Source organism: Pelophylax lessonae (assembly GCF_965119305.1).
Source record: "Pelophylax lessonae genome assembly, chromosome: 5".
Taxonomy (NCBI): Eukaryota; Metazoa; Chordata; class Amphibia; order Anura; family Ranidae; genus Pelophylax; species Pelophylax lessonae.
Genome location: NC_138772.1, coordinates 416,395,078 through 416,411,590, shown reverse-complemented (window position 1 = coordinate 416,411,590; position 16,513 = coordinate 416,395,078). Strand labels below are relative to the sequence as shown.

The following is a 16,513-nucleotide window of genomic DNA, read 5'->3' as shown; positions in this document are numbered from 1 at the left end:
ATTTTAAAATAAATAAATAAAAATTCCAGTATATATACCATCATTTGTAGACACTATAATTTTCACGCAAACCAATCAATATACACTTATTGGGAATACATGTTATCCTAAGTTTATGAAGAAATTAGATTGCTTATTTTTTTCTTTTTTATTGGACATGTTTTTTAGCAGAAAGTAAAATATAGTTTTTCTGTTTTTTTTTTTAGTTTATATAATTTAAAAAAAAAAAAAACAGTGGTGATCAAAAACCACCAAAAGAAAGCTCTATTTGTGTAAAAAAAATGACAAACTTAATTTGTGTACAGTGTTGTATGACTGCGCAATTACCAGTTAAAGTAGCATCATGCTGAATACCAAAAAATCTGGAGGTCAGTTGGTTAAAGAGAACACATCAAGAAAGAAATAACAGCCGGTGGTTGCATAGTATTACAGCAACACAGTGACATCACTCGTGGATGCATGCAAGCAAAGTGGAGTCCTTTTAACAGGTATCATATTTAAAAAATAATAATAAATACATATATATATATATATATATATATATATATATAAATATATATATATATATAGAAAAAACATAAGAAAAAAAAAAGAACTGCATTGCCTGCCTAACTTCAGAAGAGCCAGAAGTTGGTCATGGTAAGAACATATGCTGACATCATCCTGGCAGCTCAACCCCCTAAAGAAACAATCTTTAGCAGTAGACTGACTGATGGATAGTACATTCATTTGTCATTTCCGATTTAATAAGAATACTTGCATAAAACATACCCCATCTTCACTGGAGCAAGAACTCAGAATAGAAGAAATGGTATTCTGCTGCAGCTGTGAAGAAATAACACATGAAAAAACTTGAAAATGTAAAATTGAAATGGACAGCATAATAAATACTTTCATATTCTACAGTGGGAAACAAAAGTGTTGTATGGAATAATAGCACTACACTCCATGGTTTAAAGAAGTGGCTTATAAACATCAATCCATAGACTACTGAAGAGTTAATGGTGTTTTCATGCTGTATATTCTTCTCTATTATTCCTGCAATTATGCTTGATTTGTAGCTCTGTTCATTCCCAAATATTCGTAGGGAGTCCATCTAGCCATCCGGTTCAAAAGTCCCTTACAGTTTGGTGTCAGAAGTGGGAGGCAATATCATATAAGAGAGTGAATTGTACCTTGTTTTTGGCGCATTCTAACACCTTAGCTCTTATTATTTATTTTTTGCATTAAAAGAACCACGGGCCATAAAAGTGTTTTAATGGGACAGATAAGAGATCTGTTGGTACAGATCCAGTAGCACTATGCATACAAGTTTTGCAGGAGCTGCGTAGAAGCTGTGTTGGAACATAGCAGGTTTTGATGGTTCCCACTATGTGCACATAAACTGTATTATATGCTGCATGCTTAAAATGATAAGATATATATGTATGTATAAGAATTATATGTGAATGTGTGCTCCGACACTGCACTCTTGTGGTTGACCAGGTTGACCAGATTGTCGGATTTATCTCTGTAAAGTGAGATTTGTACAGCTAATCCCAGTGAGAAGCAGGCCTTTGTGAGACACACAGTCACATAGGGATAGCAAAAGCAGAGGGTATTTGGTATGGTGGCTTCCTCAAATCCTTATAGAGTTTTTAAGGCTTGGTTAAAAATGGGCTCCCAAAGTAGCAAATATGCACCTCTGATTTATGGAGAAATTGTTAAAGATTATGTAGGCAGTGTCTCAACAGCTGATTATTACCCCTTGGGTTTTAAATTTAGTGGTCTGGACAGAGACTGGGTAAGTAGTAATCCTTTTCCTAGGGATGGGGCTAATGATGAATTTCATATGGGTATGATTAGAATACTTTGTCTGGGAGACACAAGTGAGTATTATGCATTTGGCCCTGATTTTAATGGGAAAACCATTTCCAACATCTTGTGCAAAAGGTCCTCTTGCAATCTTGCCTGGTGATGTAGAGCACGTTATTGTACTAGGTTGATTTAGACTTTGAATGGCATCTGCGGTGATGTGTCTGTTTTCCACTTCCTTCACAGGAACCAACCAACCCTTTCCAATCTGGAGATGTAGTTGTTGTGAGACAACAAAACAAGGTCAAGGGATCTGGATTCCCCTTTGGACCACAGACGGTGATGTCAGTGACCAGAACAGCAGTTCTGACTGAACAGAGTCCCCAATGGATCCATGCAACCAGAGTAAAGAGAATAACAAAGAGGGGCGAAACAGGTAATAAAGACCCTGAAATTAAAGTAACAGACAAGCCGGAAGAGCATACAAAGATGTCCTGGCTACTGTCTCCCCAGGTTTCTGGGAAAGCACTATGTGGACTTAGTCTTTTGATTTTGTTGGTCTTTCTGCCAACATGGATCATAACAAACTGACTTAGGCCCATTCAGGCCTGTGTGTTTTGAGGACTATGACAAAACAAATAAGCCCATGCTCTCCCAATAGGTGATTTTTCACTGCCCATAGGTCCAATCATAGATGTACTTAAGCAACAAAGGAAATATTTACAGCACCTTAACAACATAAAATTTGACAGTACATCAGGCAACTGTAAAAACAGCCATTATGAAGGGCAAACTTGCAGCAGCCACCACTCAGTTGTCACAGGATACCCAATATTCATGGTATGATGTGTTTACAGGGTGGTCACCCACAGGAAGTGAGGTGGTGGGAAATGTTTCCTGCCCACTTGCGGCCTGGGTTATTGTTTTGGTTATACTTGTCCTGTATAGTTGTTATTTGGTATGCAGGGAAGGGATTAATGGAATGATTAAAAAGGCTGATGATCAGGCTTGGACAAGCCTTTTGCACAGGTGATTTATCATATTTATGATAAAAGAGGGGATTGAAGGGTTAATGGTGTTTTCATGCTGTTTATTCTTCTCTATTGTTCTTGCAATTATGCCTGATTTATAGTCATAACATCTTGTTTGTTCGGCTATGTCGACTCTGCAGAAATGGTTGCACATAAGAGCACCCTGATTGGTAGATTTGTTATGGGAACAGTTTAAGCTTGTGTAGTATGCCAAAAAGTATCATGTGGTCATGAGTCATAGTGAAACCAAGCCCTTATTGCAAAATTATTTTTTTCTGTTGTTCTGACTGTCTATATGTTCGGGACATTTCCTGAAATAAACAAACATGCTTTGACTCTAATCTCGCGTGTATGTGTCTGTGTGTTCCCGAATATTCGTAGGCAGTCCATCTAGCCGTCCAGTTCAAAAGTTCCTTGCAACTACAATAATAGTCAATCTGTAGTCAACAAGTCAATGATCAGCTGGATTTACAAATTCCATTTTATATATGAAATATAATAGGATTGATATTGCTATACATCACTGCAGTTTAACCCACACCACATTAAAGTGATTGTAAATGTTTTTTTTTTAAGTTATACTTACCTGCTCTTTGCAAGGGATTTGCACAGAGCAGTCTGATCCTTCTTTTCTGTGCTTCCCCAGCATCGCTCTTTCTCTTCATCGGGTGCCCCCACCAAGCGCTGCTTTCCATGTGGGCATCTGTGCAGGCGCGCTCATGAGTCCCGCTGCTGTGCCTATTGACACAGACAGCAGGACTTGGCTCACCCCCGGCTCCCGTGTCACTGGATTTGATTGACAGCAGCAGGAGCCAGTGGCTCCCGCTGCTATCAATCTATCTAATGAGGAACCGCGACATCGGCTGGAGCCGCTGGGCTCGTGCTTGTGGCTGGAACGATCGGGTTCAGGTAAGAAAAGGGGGCGCTCTGGGGGGCAGCTGAAGTAGAAAAGGTTTTTCACCTTAATACATAGAATGCATTAGGGTGAAAAACCATGAGACTTTACAACTCCTTTAAATGTGCATGAAAAACAAAACGAGCCTGTAGCTGCAAATGAGGCACATTGTTATCATACATTGCAACTTTACATTTCCTTCCAGGTTCCCCCAATCCACCACTCCGACCCCCATGAGATCCTATGACTTTGTGAAAGTCAGGATTTTCATACACGCCCTACATAGACGATAGTGCTTGAAGCAGCAATAGCTCCCTCAGGAACTGAACACTGCAATGGAAGCAGAGGGGAATACGCAGATTTACCCTAAATTCAGAAGTTCTGGGTTTCTTACCATGGGTATTTGTGCTTTTAAAGAGCACTAGAGGGAAGGGAATTTTTACCCCTTTAACATTATATAAAAAAGGAGAAGATTGCCCAGTGGGACTTTACTTTTTATGTATTCAATTGGGATGGAGGTTTACTCTAATATGAAATGGCATTGCAGGTCCATTTTATTCTTGTCCCCTTTAACATTATAGTTAAAGTGCATTTATAGCCTAAACGTGTTTTAGTTCTAAATAGTGAAGAGTTTGAACCCCTGCCAAGTTTGTATTGCTGCCTGAGTCCCTGCTGGATAGATTCACACTCTCTCTTTGTCTTGGTCACTATTATCACTGGTGCAGAAATTGTTTTGAACCCAAACTATTACAGTTGCCACTATAACAGGAGGTGAGGGTAAATATTCTGATGGGGACACCTATTCCAGTGTCATGATTCTATGAGATCATTCCCCTAAATTTGTACAGATCTTCTCTCACTTCTGTTTACGTCTCCAGAACAGGAAATAAAGGAAATTCTCCTTTATGGGACACACCCATGGAAAACAAAACCGACGGGATTTTTAACCCTTCCCCATTCTATCCAAATAAGACAAAAAAGTTTGGGCTATAAATATGCATTAAGCAGGCTGCAACATCAGAAGGATTTATGTCAACAAGATTGATTAAGCCCAATCTCTGGCTTACCTTTAATCTTACTGTATGATCTGGAGTTAATTCACAGTGCAGATATACTTCAAGCTGCATCCTAATAACTGGAGAACTTACGTCTGCAGCACACTGGCGACAAGTATACTTATGCCTGCAGGACACCAAATGTAAATAAAAAAGAAAAAAAAATTGAAGGAGCAAAGCATATAACGTAATCTAATTCAAAATGAAAATAATCTAATCTAAATTACATAATAACTCAACATCCCTGAATTTAATAGTCAAAAGGTCATGCAGTAAATATAAAAATATAATAGTTTAGTATACATTTCATAATGAAAAAAAGGTAACCAAGCATACTATAAGGATGACCATAAATTGCCCAACTTTCTCAAGCTCTGTCACATATCTGAGTGCTGCTTCTGATAATCAGATAGCAGGTGGGGCTCTTGTGTGAAATAACAGGCTTTTGCTGGTGTTATAGGCATGTTACAGTGACTTCCCTGAAGTATTAAGTATAGGGACTTCAGGCAGTTCTGGCTAGGATATATATTCAAACAATCTGGGCTAAATCTGTGGGCTATCAAATAAAATGGGCTAAATGCAGTTTCTGAATGGCAGGCCCATGAGTGTATGCAATAACCACTCAGGGTTTAAAGCATCATATGACCTTTGCCAAACCAGAAAACCAACCCATGGACACCACTTAATGGTATATACTGCACCTGATCAGCACAGGCATGTTGCATGACTGAAGCATCATAGGAGTGACATCACTGAAGTACAAAAAAAAAAAAAAAAAAATGTAGGGGTAGTTCATGCAATGATCCTTGGGAATTGCATGTAAAGGTCATGCTGTCTTTTGAAAGCTCAATGGGTGGACTAAAAGTATTGTACTAAGGAGATCCGCCACTCAGTATTTGACAGTATGCAGATTCAGATGAGAAAAAAAATCTCACCTTCCAATTTTACTGATGCAAGATCTTCCCATATATGAGGACCTTTCATTTCCATAAAGAGTAGCTTTAAAGTGGTTCTAAAGCCAAAATATTTTTTACCTTAATGCATTCCTGATGTTTAGGCATCAGTAATCCCTCATTTTACTTAACTAAGCACTTCATTTAATCAAGTGTTGTATATAACTGAAGCTCTTCTCTCCCCTCAGATCAAGGTCTCACTGGCTTTTCTGGGGCACCTGAAGCCATTGGCTCCCACTGTTGTCAATCAAAGCCAGTGATGAGGGAGCAGGGGTGGGGCAGAGTCCCGGTGTCTGTATCAATGGACGCAACAACAGGGCTTGGGAGCAAGCACGCACAAGTGCCCCAATAAAAGGCAGTTTTTATTGCTGTCTGTGCCGTTAGGGAAATTCACCTCTCTATTAGTCTTGTAAACCCTTATGACTGAAAGTGAAAGTAAAAGAAAATCTAAAATTTTGGGTTGTCCCCAGAATGGTAATAGAGGGGAATATAGACTGGGGGTCCCAGTTGATTCTCTTAATTTGCAGGAATTTCCTCTCACTTCCTGCTTTGGCTATGGAAGGGAAGGTAAATCTCCCCAATGTGACACAGATGGCAAAAAGAAAGAACTGACAGAGGTTATAACCCTCCCTTACTCTATCCAAAATAAAAAATAAAAATGTTTCCCCATAGTTTTACTTTAAATGTTAAGTGTGGGCAAAATAAAAGCTGACATATGATACAATCTGTCACTAACATTATCACAAAAGTTTTTGTTTTTTGAGTCGCTCCAGAACACAGTTTTAGTATTTGTTGACCCTGCCAGTACGTCTGTTATTTTTCAGCTTCCTTTAATAGATCAAGAAGTCCAGCAAAAGTGTCAGTTGAGTGTTGAGACAAACTATGTAATACTGTCAGGGTGCTAACAATGTTTAGCTTTTATTAAATTAGTTTTCTTTCCCTTTTGGGATAAAAGTTTTAACCGTTTCTGTAAACTGTTTAAAGCTAGAAATAATCCTTTAATTTGGAAGTAACCTATGTAAAGTTCTTCTAAATCTCATAGTCCATCTAACACTACCCTCTAAACAGGTTGACAATTCTGCTGTCCAAGGGTGGGTATGGGTAGGTTGCTCCTCTATATATACTAAAAATATTGATAAAAAAAAAACAAGACTTCTCCTGAATGGAGGAGAAGCACTAAGCCTAAGGCCCCTTTCACACGGGCTTTCTACCCGGCGGACTCCATTTTGCTCAGCAGGGATCGATTCACCGATCCCCGCTGAGCAGGCAGATGACAGGTCTGTCTACGCTTACTTTGCAGAAATGGACCTGTCAGATCCCCGCACTCCTCTATGGGAGATCGGATGAAAACGTATCGTCTGTCCGTTTTCATCCGATCCGATCCTCCAGACAGATGGAAAATAGGGTTTCCATCCATATGGATTTTCTTGGACAGGATGGGATCGGATAGCAGCGGGTGTCAGCGGAGATGTCACCGCTGACATCCGCTGCTCCATAGGGGTGCATGGAGCATCTGATCAGGTCCGCCTGAAAAACTGACTGGGGAACCTGATTGGAAAGCCCGTGTGAAAGGGCCCTAACTCTTTAATTCAAACAGCAGATGAGAAGACATCTGTACTGCTGGAACAATATACTGTTTTTAGCTAATGCTACTACAGTACATTACAGCGCACATAGTGGCTGGATATTTCCGTAATGGAAATAGTTCATTTGGGCCACCTTGGCCCAAACAAACTATTTAAAGTGAAATTAAACCTGGAGTTATACTTTAAAGGGAACCTGTCACTAATCAAAAAATGCAGGAATAAACAAGAAAAATGAAGTATTTTAAATGATTGCATTGTTTTTCCTTTTCATACATTACGCACTCCATGAGAGTCAATTCCCTAGCACAGCCCATCCTTAGCCATTTTCCTGTTGTAGGAGAATGTCTAATTATGTACAATGTATATGTAAAGCGCTGCATAAATTGATGGCGCTATATAAGTACCTGAAATAATAAAAATAAAAAATTAATGATTATACTTTTTGCTGGCCCAGCTCCTATTCCCCTCCCCTCACTACATAATCTTTTATGTAGCTGCCAGAGAAGAGCAAATGGGATTATTATAGAATGTCACTTCAATGTGTTTGTTTTTTAACCTGTCACTAGAATTTATACCTTTGTGCTGTACTCGTGTTAAAATAATAAACTGTATTGACAGGGTCTGTTTAAAGTGTATGTCAAGCATTTTTTTTTTTTTTTTGCAAGTTTTATACCTTTGAACATGCTGCAAGTACAGAACAATAACTGTTGATGTGCCATGAATAAAGTATCCTCCCATCTTCTTTTCTGACATGCTCAGGGAGCCTCATGTGCCATGTACAGCCACCAGTGCAAGTGAATGGCTGTACTACGTTAAGCAGAATGCAGAAACTATCAGCGTTTACCCGAGCACAGCCATCTACAGCCATTCACTTATATTGGTGGCTGAACGTGGCACCATAGGCTCCAGAAAGCGCCAAGGAATTTTTGTCTCAGCACTCACGAACTGTGCAGTGTCTGAGTGCATGAGGTCTTAAGATATTTTACCTGTCTGAATCCCAAGGCTGTAGTTTACTGCTTCCACATAAGTTACACACTGGCCAAGAAAAAGATTCTTTCTCATTGACTCCATTAATAATTCCTGTGGAAACAATTACAAAATGTTAACTTGCTTCAAGTGAATTAGGAAGGTGGCAGGCCTTATATAGTATATAATTTGCAGCAGTAGGCCCACAAGCAATCTATTAACAAACATGACTGAATGACAACATTGCTCTACATAATGTGGAATGATCATATTAACAAGCAATCCTTATACCTAAATTAATGGTTTACTTAGCCATGCTGACCTTGTTTTTTTAAAGAGTCAGGCTATCCTAAACAAAAGCTGGGTACACGTTTAATTCTTTTTTTTTTGTTTAATTGGCGCGTTGAACAAAAAAAAAAAAAAAAAAAACTGACAGATCCCCCATCAACACAACAAGGTGTGATGCAGGATCTGTCCTGCTGTGCTATGGTATTCTGACATAAGGACTCCCCCATCCCCCGCCAGAATACACTGATCTAATAATGGTTTTCCAGCAAGACCGTTCAACAGAAGCTGGTAGTTGGATAAAGAAACAATGACTCGTGTATGGCCAACCTTAAGCCAAAAAAACTCTTGCTGCATCTGGATATGTAAAAACTTCCAAACAATGATGGTAGTGGTTTTGGCAGGGGGCAGATCTAATAACTAAAGGGCCATACACACAGGCCGAATATCGGCGACATTGGTCAGTTCAATAGAAAGCTGCCGACATTCAGCCAGCGTGTATGACAGCCGGGCTGGCTTCTATTGAGGCGCATGACCGAAAAAGATCTGCCGATTGGCATCCAATCAGCACTCCTAGGCAATGGCTGAGACCACACACTGGTGTGTTATGACGTGTGGGCAGTCCACCTATCAGAAAACAACAGCTCATCGGGAGAGATCGCTGTACGGATAGTTAGTACAGCGGCTCCTCCCGAGCTATTCTGTTTTTTTTTTTTTCATTCAGCCCGCTGTGTTAAACGAAAAAAAAAAAAAATTATATTGTTTACTAGGCTTAAGGTGTACAGATCTGACTACTGGAGTCACTCACAGATGTAAAAAAACCAGTAGGATACCTAATTCAAACTAAAAAAAATCAGATCTAGTGGATTGATCCTTACATTTAAAGTTGTAAGAACATTGGGCTCCATTAACAGAACCAGATTGCATGCAGTATATAGGTGTTTTCCCAAATACCGCAAATGATGCAACACGCTAGTCCATTTTGCTGAAATTTCATTGCAGCAACTCAAAATAGTACTCAGTAGTTGTCGTGGCCTTCCTGTGCTTGTATGCATGCCTGGCAACATCGGGGCATGCTCCTAATGGAATGACCAACGATGTCCTGGGGTATTTCCTACCAGATCTGGACCAGGGCATCACTGAGCTTCTGAACAGACTGAGGTGCAAACTGGCGGCGGCGGATAGACTGAAACATAATGTCCCAAAGTTGTTTGATTGGATTTAGGTCAGGCGAGCGTGAGGGGGCATTCAATGGTATCATTCATCCTCCAAGAACTGGCTGCATATTCTCGCCACATGAGCCCGGGCATTGTCGTGCACCAGGAACAACCCAGGACCCACTTCACCAGCGTAGGGTCTAACAATGGGTCTAGGGATGCACCAAAATGAAAATTTTGGGCCGAAACCGAAAATGCAGGATGCCCTTGGCCGAAAACCGAAACCAAAAATGACTTTTTCCCCCCAAAAAATTTAAAATGGATAGAACAGGGGTATATGCCAAAAACAGGCAGCGACGTACACCTGTCGCTGCCACCCTGTCACAGTATATGTACTGTGATGGGTTGGCAAGAGGTTAATTTAATTACCAATGGTATTTGTATTATGCAGCATGAGGGGGTTAATGTATTGTCACTGCTGGTCACTCATCTATTAGTGACCGACCAGTGGCAGGTAATTAACCCCTTTGTGCTGCATTAATGCAACCAGTGTTAATTAACACTGATACTGGTTGCACTAATGCAGCACAAAGGGGTTAATTACCTGCCACTGGTCGGTCACTAATAGATGAGTGACCAGCAGTGGCAGTACATTAACCCCCTCATGCTTCATAATACAAAAACCATTGGTAAGCTGCCTCAGCTCTCCCCCATCCCCCCCCCATCCCCCCCCACACGCTGCCTCAGCATCCCCCTCGGCAGTACACCCTCCCCCCCTCTGGCTCAGCGTCCCTCCTCGGGTGTCCTTCATTTAAAAGTCCCGCCTCTGGCCGGCGGCCCGCCTCCCGGTGATGTCACTACTACGATCTGTGTTGAATGAAGTGACATACCGGGCGGGAGGGCAGGGCGAGCGGCCGCTATAGATAGAACTATGTGATCCATCCCTGTCAGCTCAGCGCGACTATGTGTGAATGAGAACTGACCTGACATCGGGCGGGTGGAGCGGCCGCTAATAACTATAACTATGTGAGCTTCACTGTCAGCGGAGATACATGCCTGACAGTGAAGGCTCACATAGTTATAGTTATTAGCGGCCGCTCCCCCCGCCCGATGTCAGGTCACTTCTCATTCACACATAGTCGCGCTGAGCTGACAGGGATGGATCACATAGTTCTAGTATCTATAGCGGCCGCTCGCCCCGCCCCCCGCCTGGTATGTCCATTCATGCACACATCTAGTAGTAGGACGTCATTGAGAGGCGGGCAGCCGGCCAGAGGCGGGACATTTAAAACCTGCCCTGCGCTGCGCCCTCCTCCTTCCTCACGGCAGCCATTATTTTCAGCAATGTTAACCCATTATCGGCCGAAATGGGATAGGCTAATTTTCGGCCGATAATTTCAGTGGCCGAAATTTCGGTGCATCCCTAAATGGGTCCAAGGATTTCATCCCGATACCTAATGGCAGTCAGGGTGCCATTGTCTAGCCTGTAGAGGTCTGTGTATCCCACCATGGATATGCCTCCCCAGACCATCACTGACCCACCACCAAACTGGTCATGCTGAATGATGTTACAAGCAGCAGAACCTGCTCTCATCTGTGAAAAGCACAGGGCACCAGTGGCGGTCCTGCCAATTCTGGTGTTTAATGCCAAATGGCAATCGAGCTCCACGGTGTCGGGCAGTTAGCACAGGGCCCACTAGAGAACGTTGGGCCCTCAGACCACCCTCATGAAATCTGTTTCGGATTGTTTGGTCATAGACTTTCACAACATTGGCCTGCTGGAGATCATTTTGTTGGGCTCTGGCAGTGCTCATCCTGTTCCTTCTTGCACAAAGGAACAGGTAACGGTCCTGCTGATGGGTTAAAGATCTTCTACAGCCCTGTCCAGCATCTCCTAGAGTAATTGCCTGTCTCCTGGAATCTCCTCCATGCTCTTGAGACTGTTCTGGGAAACACAGCAATCTTCTGGCAATGACGCGTATTGATGTGCCATCCTGGAGGACTTGTACTGCCTGTGCAATATGGTCCAGGTATAGCCGCATGCTACCAGTAGGGACATTAACCCTAGCCAAATGTAAATCTAGTGAAAAACAGTTAGAAAAGTAGGGAAAAAAATGCCAGTGGCCTCCACCTGTAAAATCATTCCTGTTTTGAAGGTAGTCTCATTTCTGCCCATGTAGTGCACCTGGTGTTCATTTCATGAACACCAAAGCAGCTGAAACTGATTAACAACCACCTCTGCTACTTAACTAACCAAATAAATATCCCAGGAGTTTAACTGACTTGATGCTACACTCTGAATAAGAAATGTTTCTTTATTTTTTGAGCATATACAGTATCTCACAAAAGTGTGTACACCCCTCACATTTTTGTAAATCATTTATTATATCTTTTCATGTGACAACACTGAAATAATTCCACTTTAATCCAATGTAAAGTAGTGAGTGTACAGCTCGTATAACAGTGTCAATTTGCTGTCCTCTCAAAATAACTCAACACACAGCCATTAATGTCTAAACCACTGGCAACAAAAGTGAGTACACCCCTAAGTGAAAATGTCCAAATTGGGCCCAAAGTGTCAATATTTTGTGTAGCCACAAATATTTTTCAGCACTGCCTTAACCCTCTTGGGCATGGAGTTCACCAGAGCCTCACAGGTTACCACTGGGGTCCTCTTCCACTCTTCATGACAACATCCCAGAGCTGGTGGATGTTAGAGACCTTGTGCTCCTCAACCTTTCATTTGAGGATGCCCCACAGATGCTCAATAGGGTTTAGGTCTGGAGACATGCTTGGCCAGTCCATCACCTTTACCCTCAGCATATTTAGCAAGGCAGTGGTCGTCTTGGAGGTGTGCTTGGGGTCGTTATGTTGAAATACTGCCCTGCGACCCAGTCTCCAAAGGGAGAGGATCATGCTCTGCTTCTGTATGTCACAGTACATGTTGGCATTTACCACTCTTTCAATGAATTGTAGCTCCCCAGTGCTGGCAGCACTCATGCAGCCCCAGACCATGACATTCCCACCACCATGCTTGACTGTCGGCAAGACACACTCCTCACCTGGTAGCCGCCAAACACGCTTGACACCATCTGAACCAAATAGGTTTATCTTGGTCTCATCAGACCACAGGACATGGTTCCAGTAATCCATGTCCATAGTCTGCTTGTCTTCAGTAAACTGTTTGCAGGCTTGTGCATCATCTTTAGAAGAGGCTTCCTTCTGGGACGACAGCCATGTAGACCAATAATTTGGTGCAGTGTGCGGCACATGGCCTGAGCACTGACAGGCTGACCTCCCCCCCCCCCCCCACCCCTTCAACCTCTGCAGTAATGCTGGCAGCATTAATTTGTCTATTTCCTAAAAACATCCTCTGGATATGATGCTGAGCACATGCACTGTTAAACCGCTGTATGGTCATGGCCACCCTGCTGCAGCTCAGTTTCAGGGTCTTGGCAATCTTCTTATAGCCTAGGCCATCTTTATGTAGAGCAACAATTATTTTTCTTTCCAGATCCTCAGAGAGTTCTTTGCCATGAGGTGCCATGTTGAACTTCCAGTGATCAGTATGAGAGAGTGAGAGCGATAACAAATTTAACACACCTGCTCCCCATTCACACCTGAGACCTTGTAACATGACACCAGGGAGGGAAAAAAGCTAATTGGGCCCAATTCTGACATTTTCACTTAGGGGTGTACTCACTTTTGTTGCCAGCGGTTTAGACATTTATGGCTGTGAGTTGAGTTATTTTGAGGGGACAGCAAATTTACACTGTTATACAAGCTGTACACTCACTACTTTACATTGTAGCAAAGTGTCATTTCTTCAGTGTTGTCACAAGAAAAGGTATAATAAAATATTTACAAAAATGTGAGGGGTGTACTCACTTATGTGAGATTGTAAGCTCTAACGAGCAGGGCCCTCTAGTTCCTCCTGTTTTGAATTGTATTGTAACTGTTTTGTCTTCCCTCACATTGTAAAGCGCTGCGCAAACTGTTGGCGCTATATAAATCCTGTATAATAATAATACTATGTGTGTATATATATATATATATATATATATATATATATATATATATATATATATATATATACATATTTACATACACACACACACCAGAGATGTGCGGTGAGGGCAGTTGCTGGTGAGGCACTGGCTACTATTAGAGCTACATGCAACCTTTATTTAGTGAATAAACCCCCACATCACCATATAGACTACGCCTATGGGCAGTTCTGGGGGGGGGTATACACTTACACTCAGCTATAGGCACTCAGTTTTGTTACAAGCAGTGTGAGAAGAAAGCCAACTCCAGAGAGGGTGGGTGCTGTGTTCAATGAACATCAGAGAAATGGATTTTACGGTAAGTCAAAAATCCCATTTTCTCTTTCGTTCATTGACGGACATAGCTCCTGATTCTTCTAAACCATTGGGACGTCCCAAAGCAGTGTTAAACATGAGGGGTGGGAAAAAAAGCAGAAACAAATCCCCAAAGCTAACCATAGCCAACCAGGTAACATGGAGCTTAACCATAACAACTTGGGCTCACCTGAAAAAAACAATACACCCTCAAAGAGGACTAGGTCCTCTAAACAAAGAAAGAGAAGTGATTGGGACCAAAATAGGACTACAAACACTCGCCCAGCGCTCTTAATGAGGGAGATATAACCACACACTAGATCAAGGTATTGACAGTAAATCACATAAATTTTTTTAGGTCCTCTAAACAGCAGTCTGCAAAACCTTGTGGCCAAAAGAATCATCCGCAGATGCCAACACATCAATTTTATAAAACGTTGTAAAAGTGTGCACAGACGACCAGGCCTTGCAAACCTGCATCACTGATGCCTGATGATGGAAGGCCCAGGAGGCACTAAGCGCCCGAGTAGAGTGCATTGTGATCTGGAAGGTCTTATATAGACAAGTGTGTGGCTTTCCTAATCAAGTCCAATCAGTATAATCAAACACAGCTGGACTTAAATGAAGGTGTAGAACCATCTCAAGGATGATCAGAAGAAATGGAAAGCACCTGAGTTAAATATATGAGTGTCACAGCAAAGGGTCTGAATACTTAGGACCATGTGATATTTCAGTTTTTCTTTTTTAATAAATCTGCAACAATGTCAACAATTCTGTGTTTTTCTGTCAGTATGGGGTGCTATGTGTACATTCATGAGGAAGAAGAATGAACCCAAATGATTTTAGCAAATGGCTGCAATATAACAAAGAGTGAAAAATTTAAGGGGGTCTGAATACTTTCCGTACCCACTGTATAAGGATACCGCATAGCAAAACGCTCTGGGTACGTTTTGGACAACCCCACTGTTATGTGACAATGTTGTCAAAGTAAGCGGGAAAGGGGAACACCCCTGCCACAGTGGACAACCTGTGGTGTCAAAAGGGACCGGCGCCTCTGACGCAGCATCTCCGCTATGTTTAAAATTTCACGCTCTGACACAATCAGTGCATCCACCAGTGCCCTTTCATGCACGGCTAGAGGGGAAGAGGAAACACTCACTCACTGTCTGAGCATTCAGGGTGCGTGAACACAGACTGGGTAGGGTGACTCGTGCCCGCGGCGGCCGAAACAGACTCACCTGGAAAAACATAACTATCAGGGGTGGGCCACCGACTGTGATCCCGCAAGGCAGACGCCAACCCAGGATCCACGAATTGACCATCTACTGGACCCCGCAAAATAAAAGGGGGAGATGGTCCCGCAGCGCAAAAAGGGGTAGGTGCCCTCCACAATAATGGCACCATGGTTACAATCAAAAATTAAACCGCACTCACAGCGCCACCCTTCCAAGGGAGGTGCCAAGCTGGCTGCATTGCCTAGTAGACCGCAAGCCACGGTCTCAATTTGTGTAAAGGCCCACCTGTGAGTGCACTCATCCCAGCCAGGCTCACTGCGGCTGCCCCCCCCAATGGAGGCTGACTCTGCCACAAGCCACGGCCTATATTTTTGTGGATGCCCAGCCACCTGGGCGCGAGCCTCAGTGGAGCCCACCACCCAGGGGCAGCGGAGGGGGAGGGGCGATGCCCAAACCAAGGGTAGTGGCTTCAGTTACCCTCACTGGGGCCGCCCTACATAGCTCCCGATCAGTAGGCTGCAAAGCCGTTTCCTAAATTTGGGGAGCAGACCAGCAGATGCCAAACCATCTGCTCCCCCAGCACAACAACTGCAGCAGGGAGCCCAGAGGACATCCCTGCCCTAGTCACCAATCCCCAGGGTAGCAGAGGAACCCTTCTCAACCCCCCGTGCACCAGGAAAAACCCAGTCAGCAGCAACTCCAAACAAGCCCCCCTTAGGAACATGTGGCAAAAGCCAGCTCATAACCTTACTAAGGAAGGTGGGGGGGGGGGGCGGACCTGAAGACCCACAGTGACCAGCGGGGGGGGGGGGGAGGAGGGGGTACCAAGGGTCCAATGTCCACCCCAAAACCCTCCAAGGGTAGAGGGGGACAGCTGCTTACCATACCAGGAACAGGGTGGGCACCGCTCCTAACATCACTGCTCCATCAGGATGTGGGTGGCTGTCCGCCAGGAGGAACGCTGCGACTCAGGCCGAGGCCAGGTCGTATGCGCCCCCGCGAGACGTTTAACTCGCAGGCCAGCTCCTGTCCACTGGGGCTATGTCGCAGCCTAGCGCAGAGCTGAGGCCAGTACCCACTCGCTGGCCAGACCGGGGGGGGGGTCCCTCTGGATCTAGATTATCTAGTCTGTCGTCCAGTCTGGCAATTGAAAGTAGATTCTCACAGGGACAAAATAACAAAGATAGGAAAAAAT

The 16,513-nt window shown here is 43.2% G+C and overlaps 1 protein-coding gene across 1 annotated transcript in view; it reads right to left on the bottom strand.

Moving 5' to 3' along the window:
• Positions 1–16,513, bottom strand: part of SPIDR (scaffold protein involved in DNA repair) — a 1,142,289-nt gene that overhangs the window by 8,952 nt on the left and 1,116,824 nt on the right. Inside the window, exons 17-19 of the mRNA XM_082258691.1 lie at positions 8,301–8,394; positions 4,788–4,902; positions 772–825 (exon numbers count right to left, since the gene is read on the bottom strand). Coding sequence (XP_082114817.1) covers positions 772–825; positions 4,788–4,902; positions 8,301–8,394 — 263 coding nt within the window. The remainder of the gene's footprint in view (positions 1–771; positions 826–4,787; positions 4,903–8,300; positions 8,395–16,513) is intronic.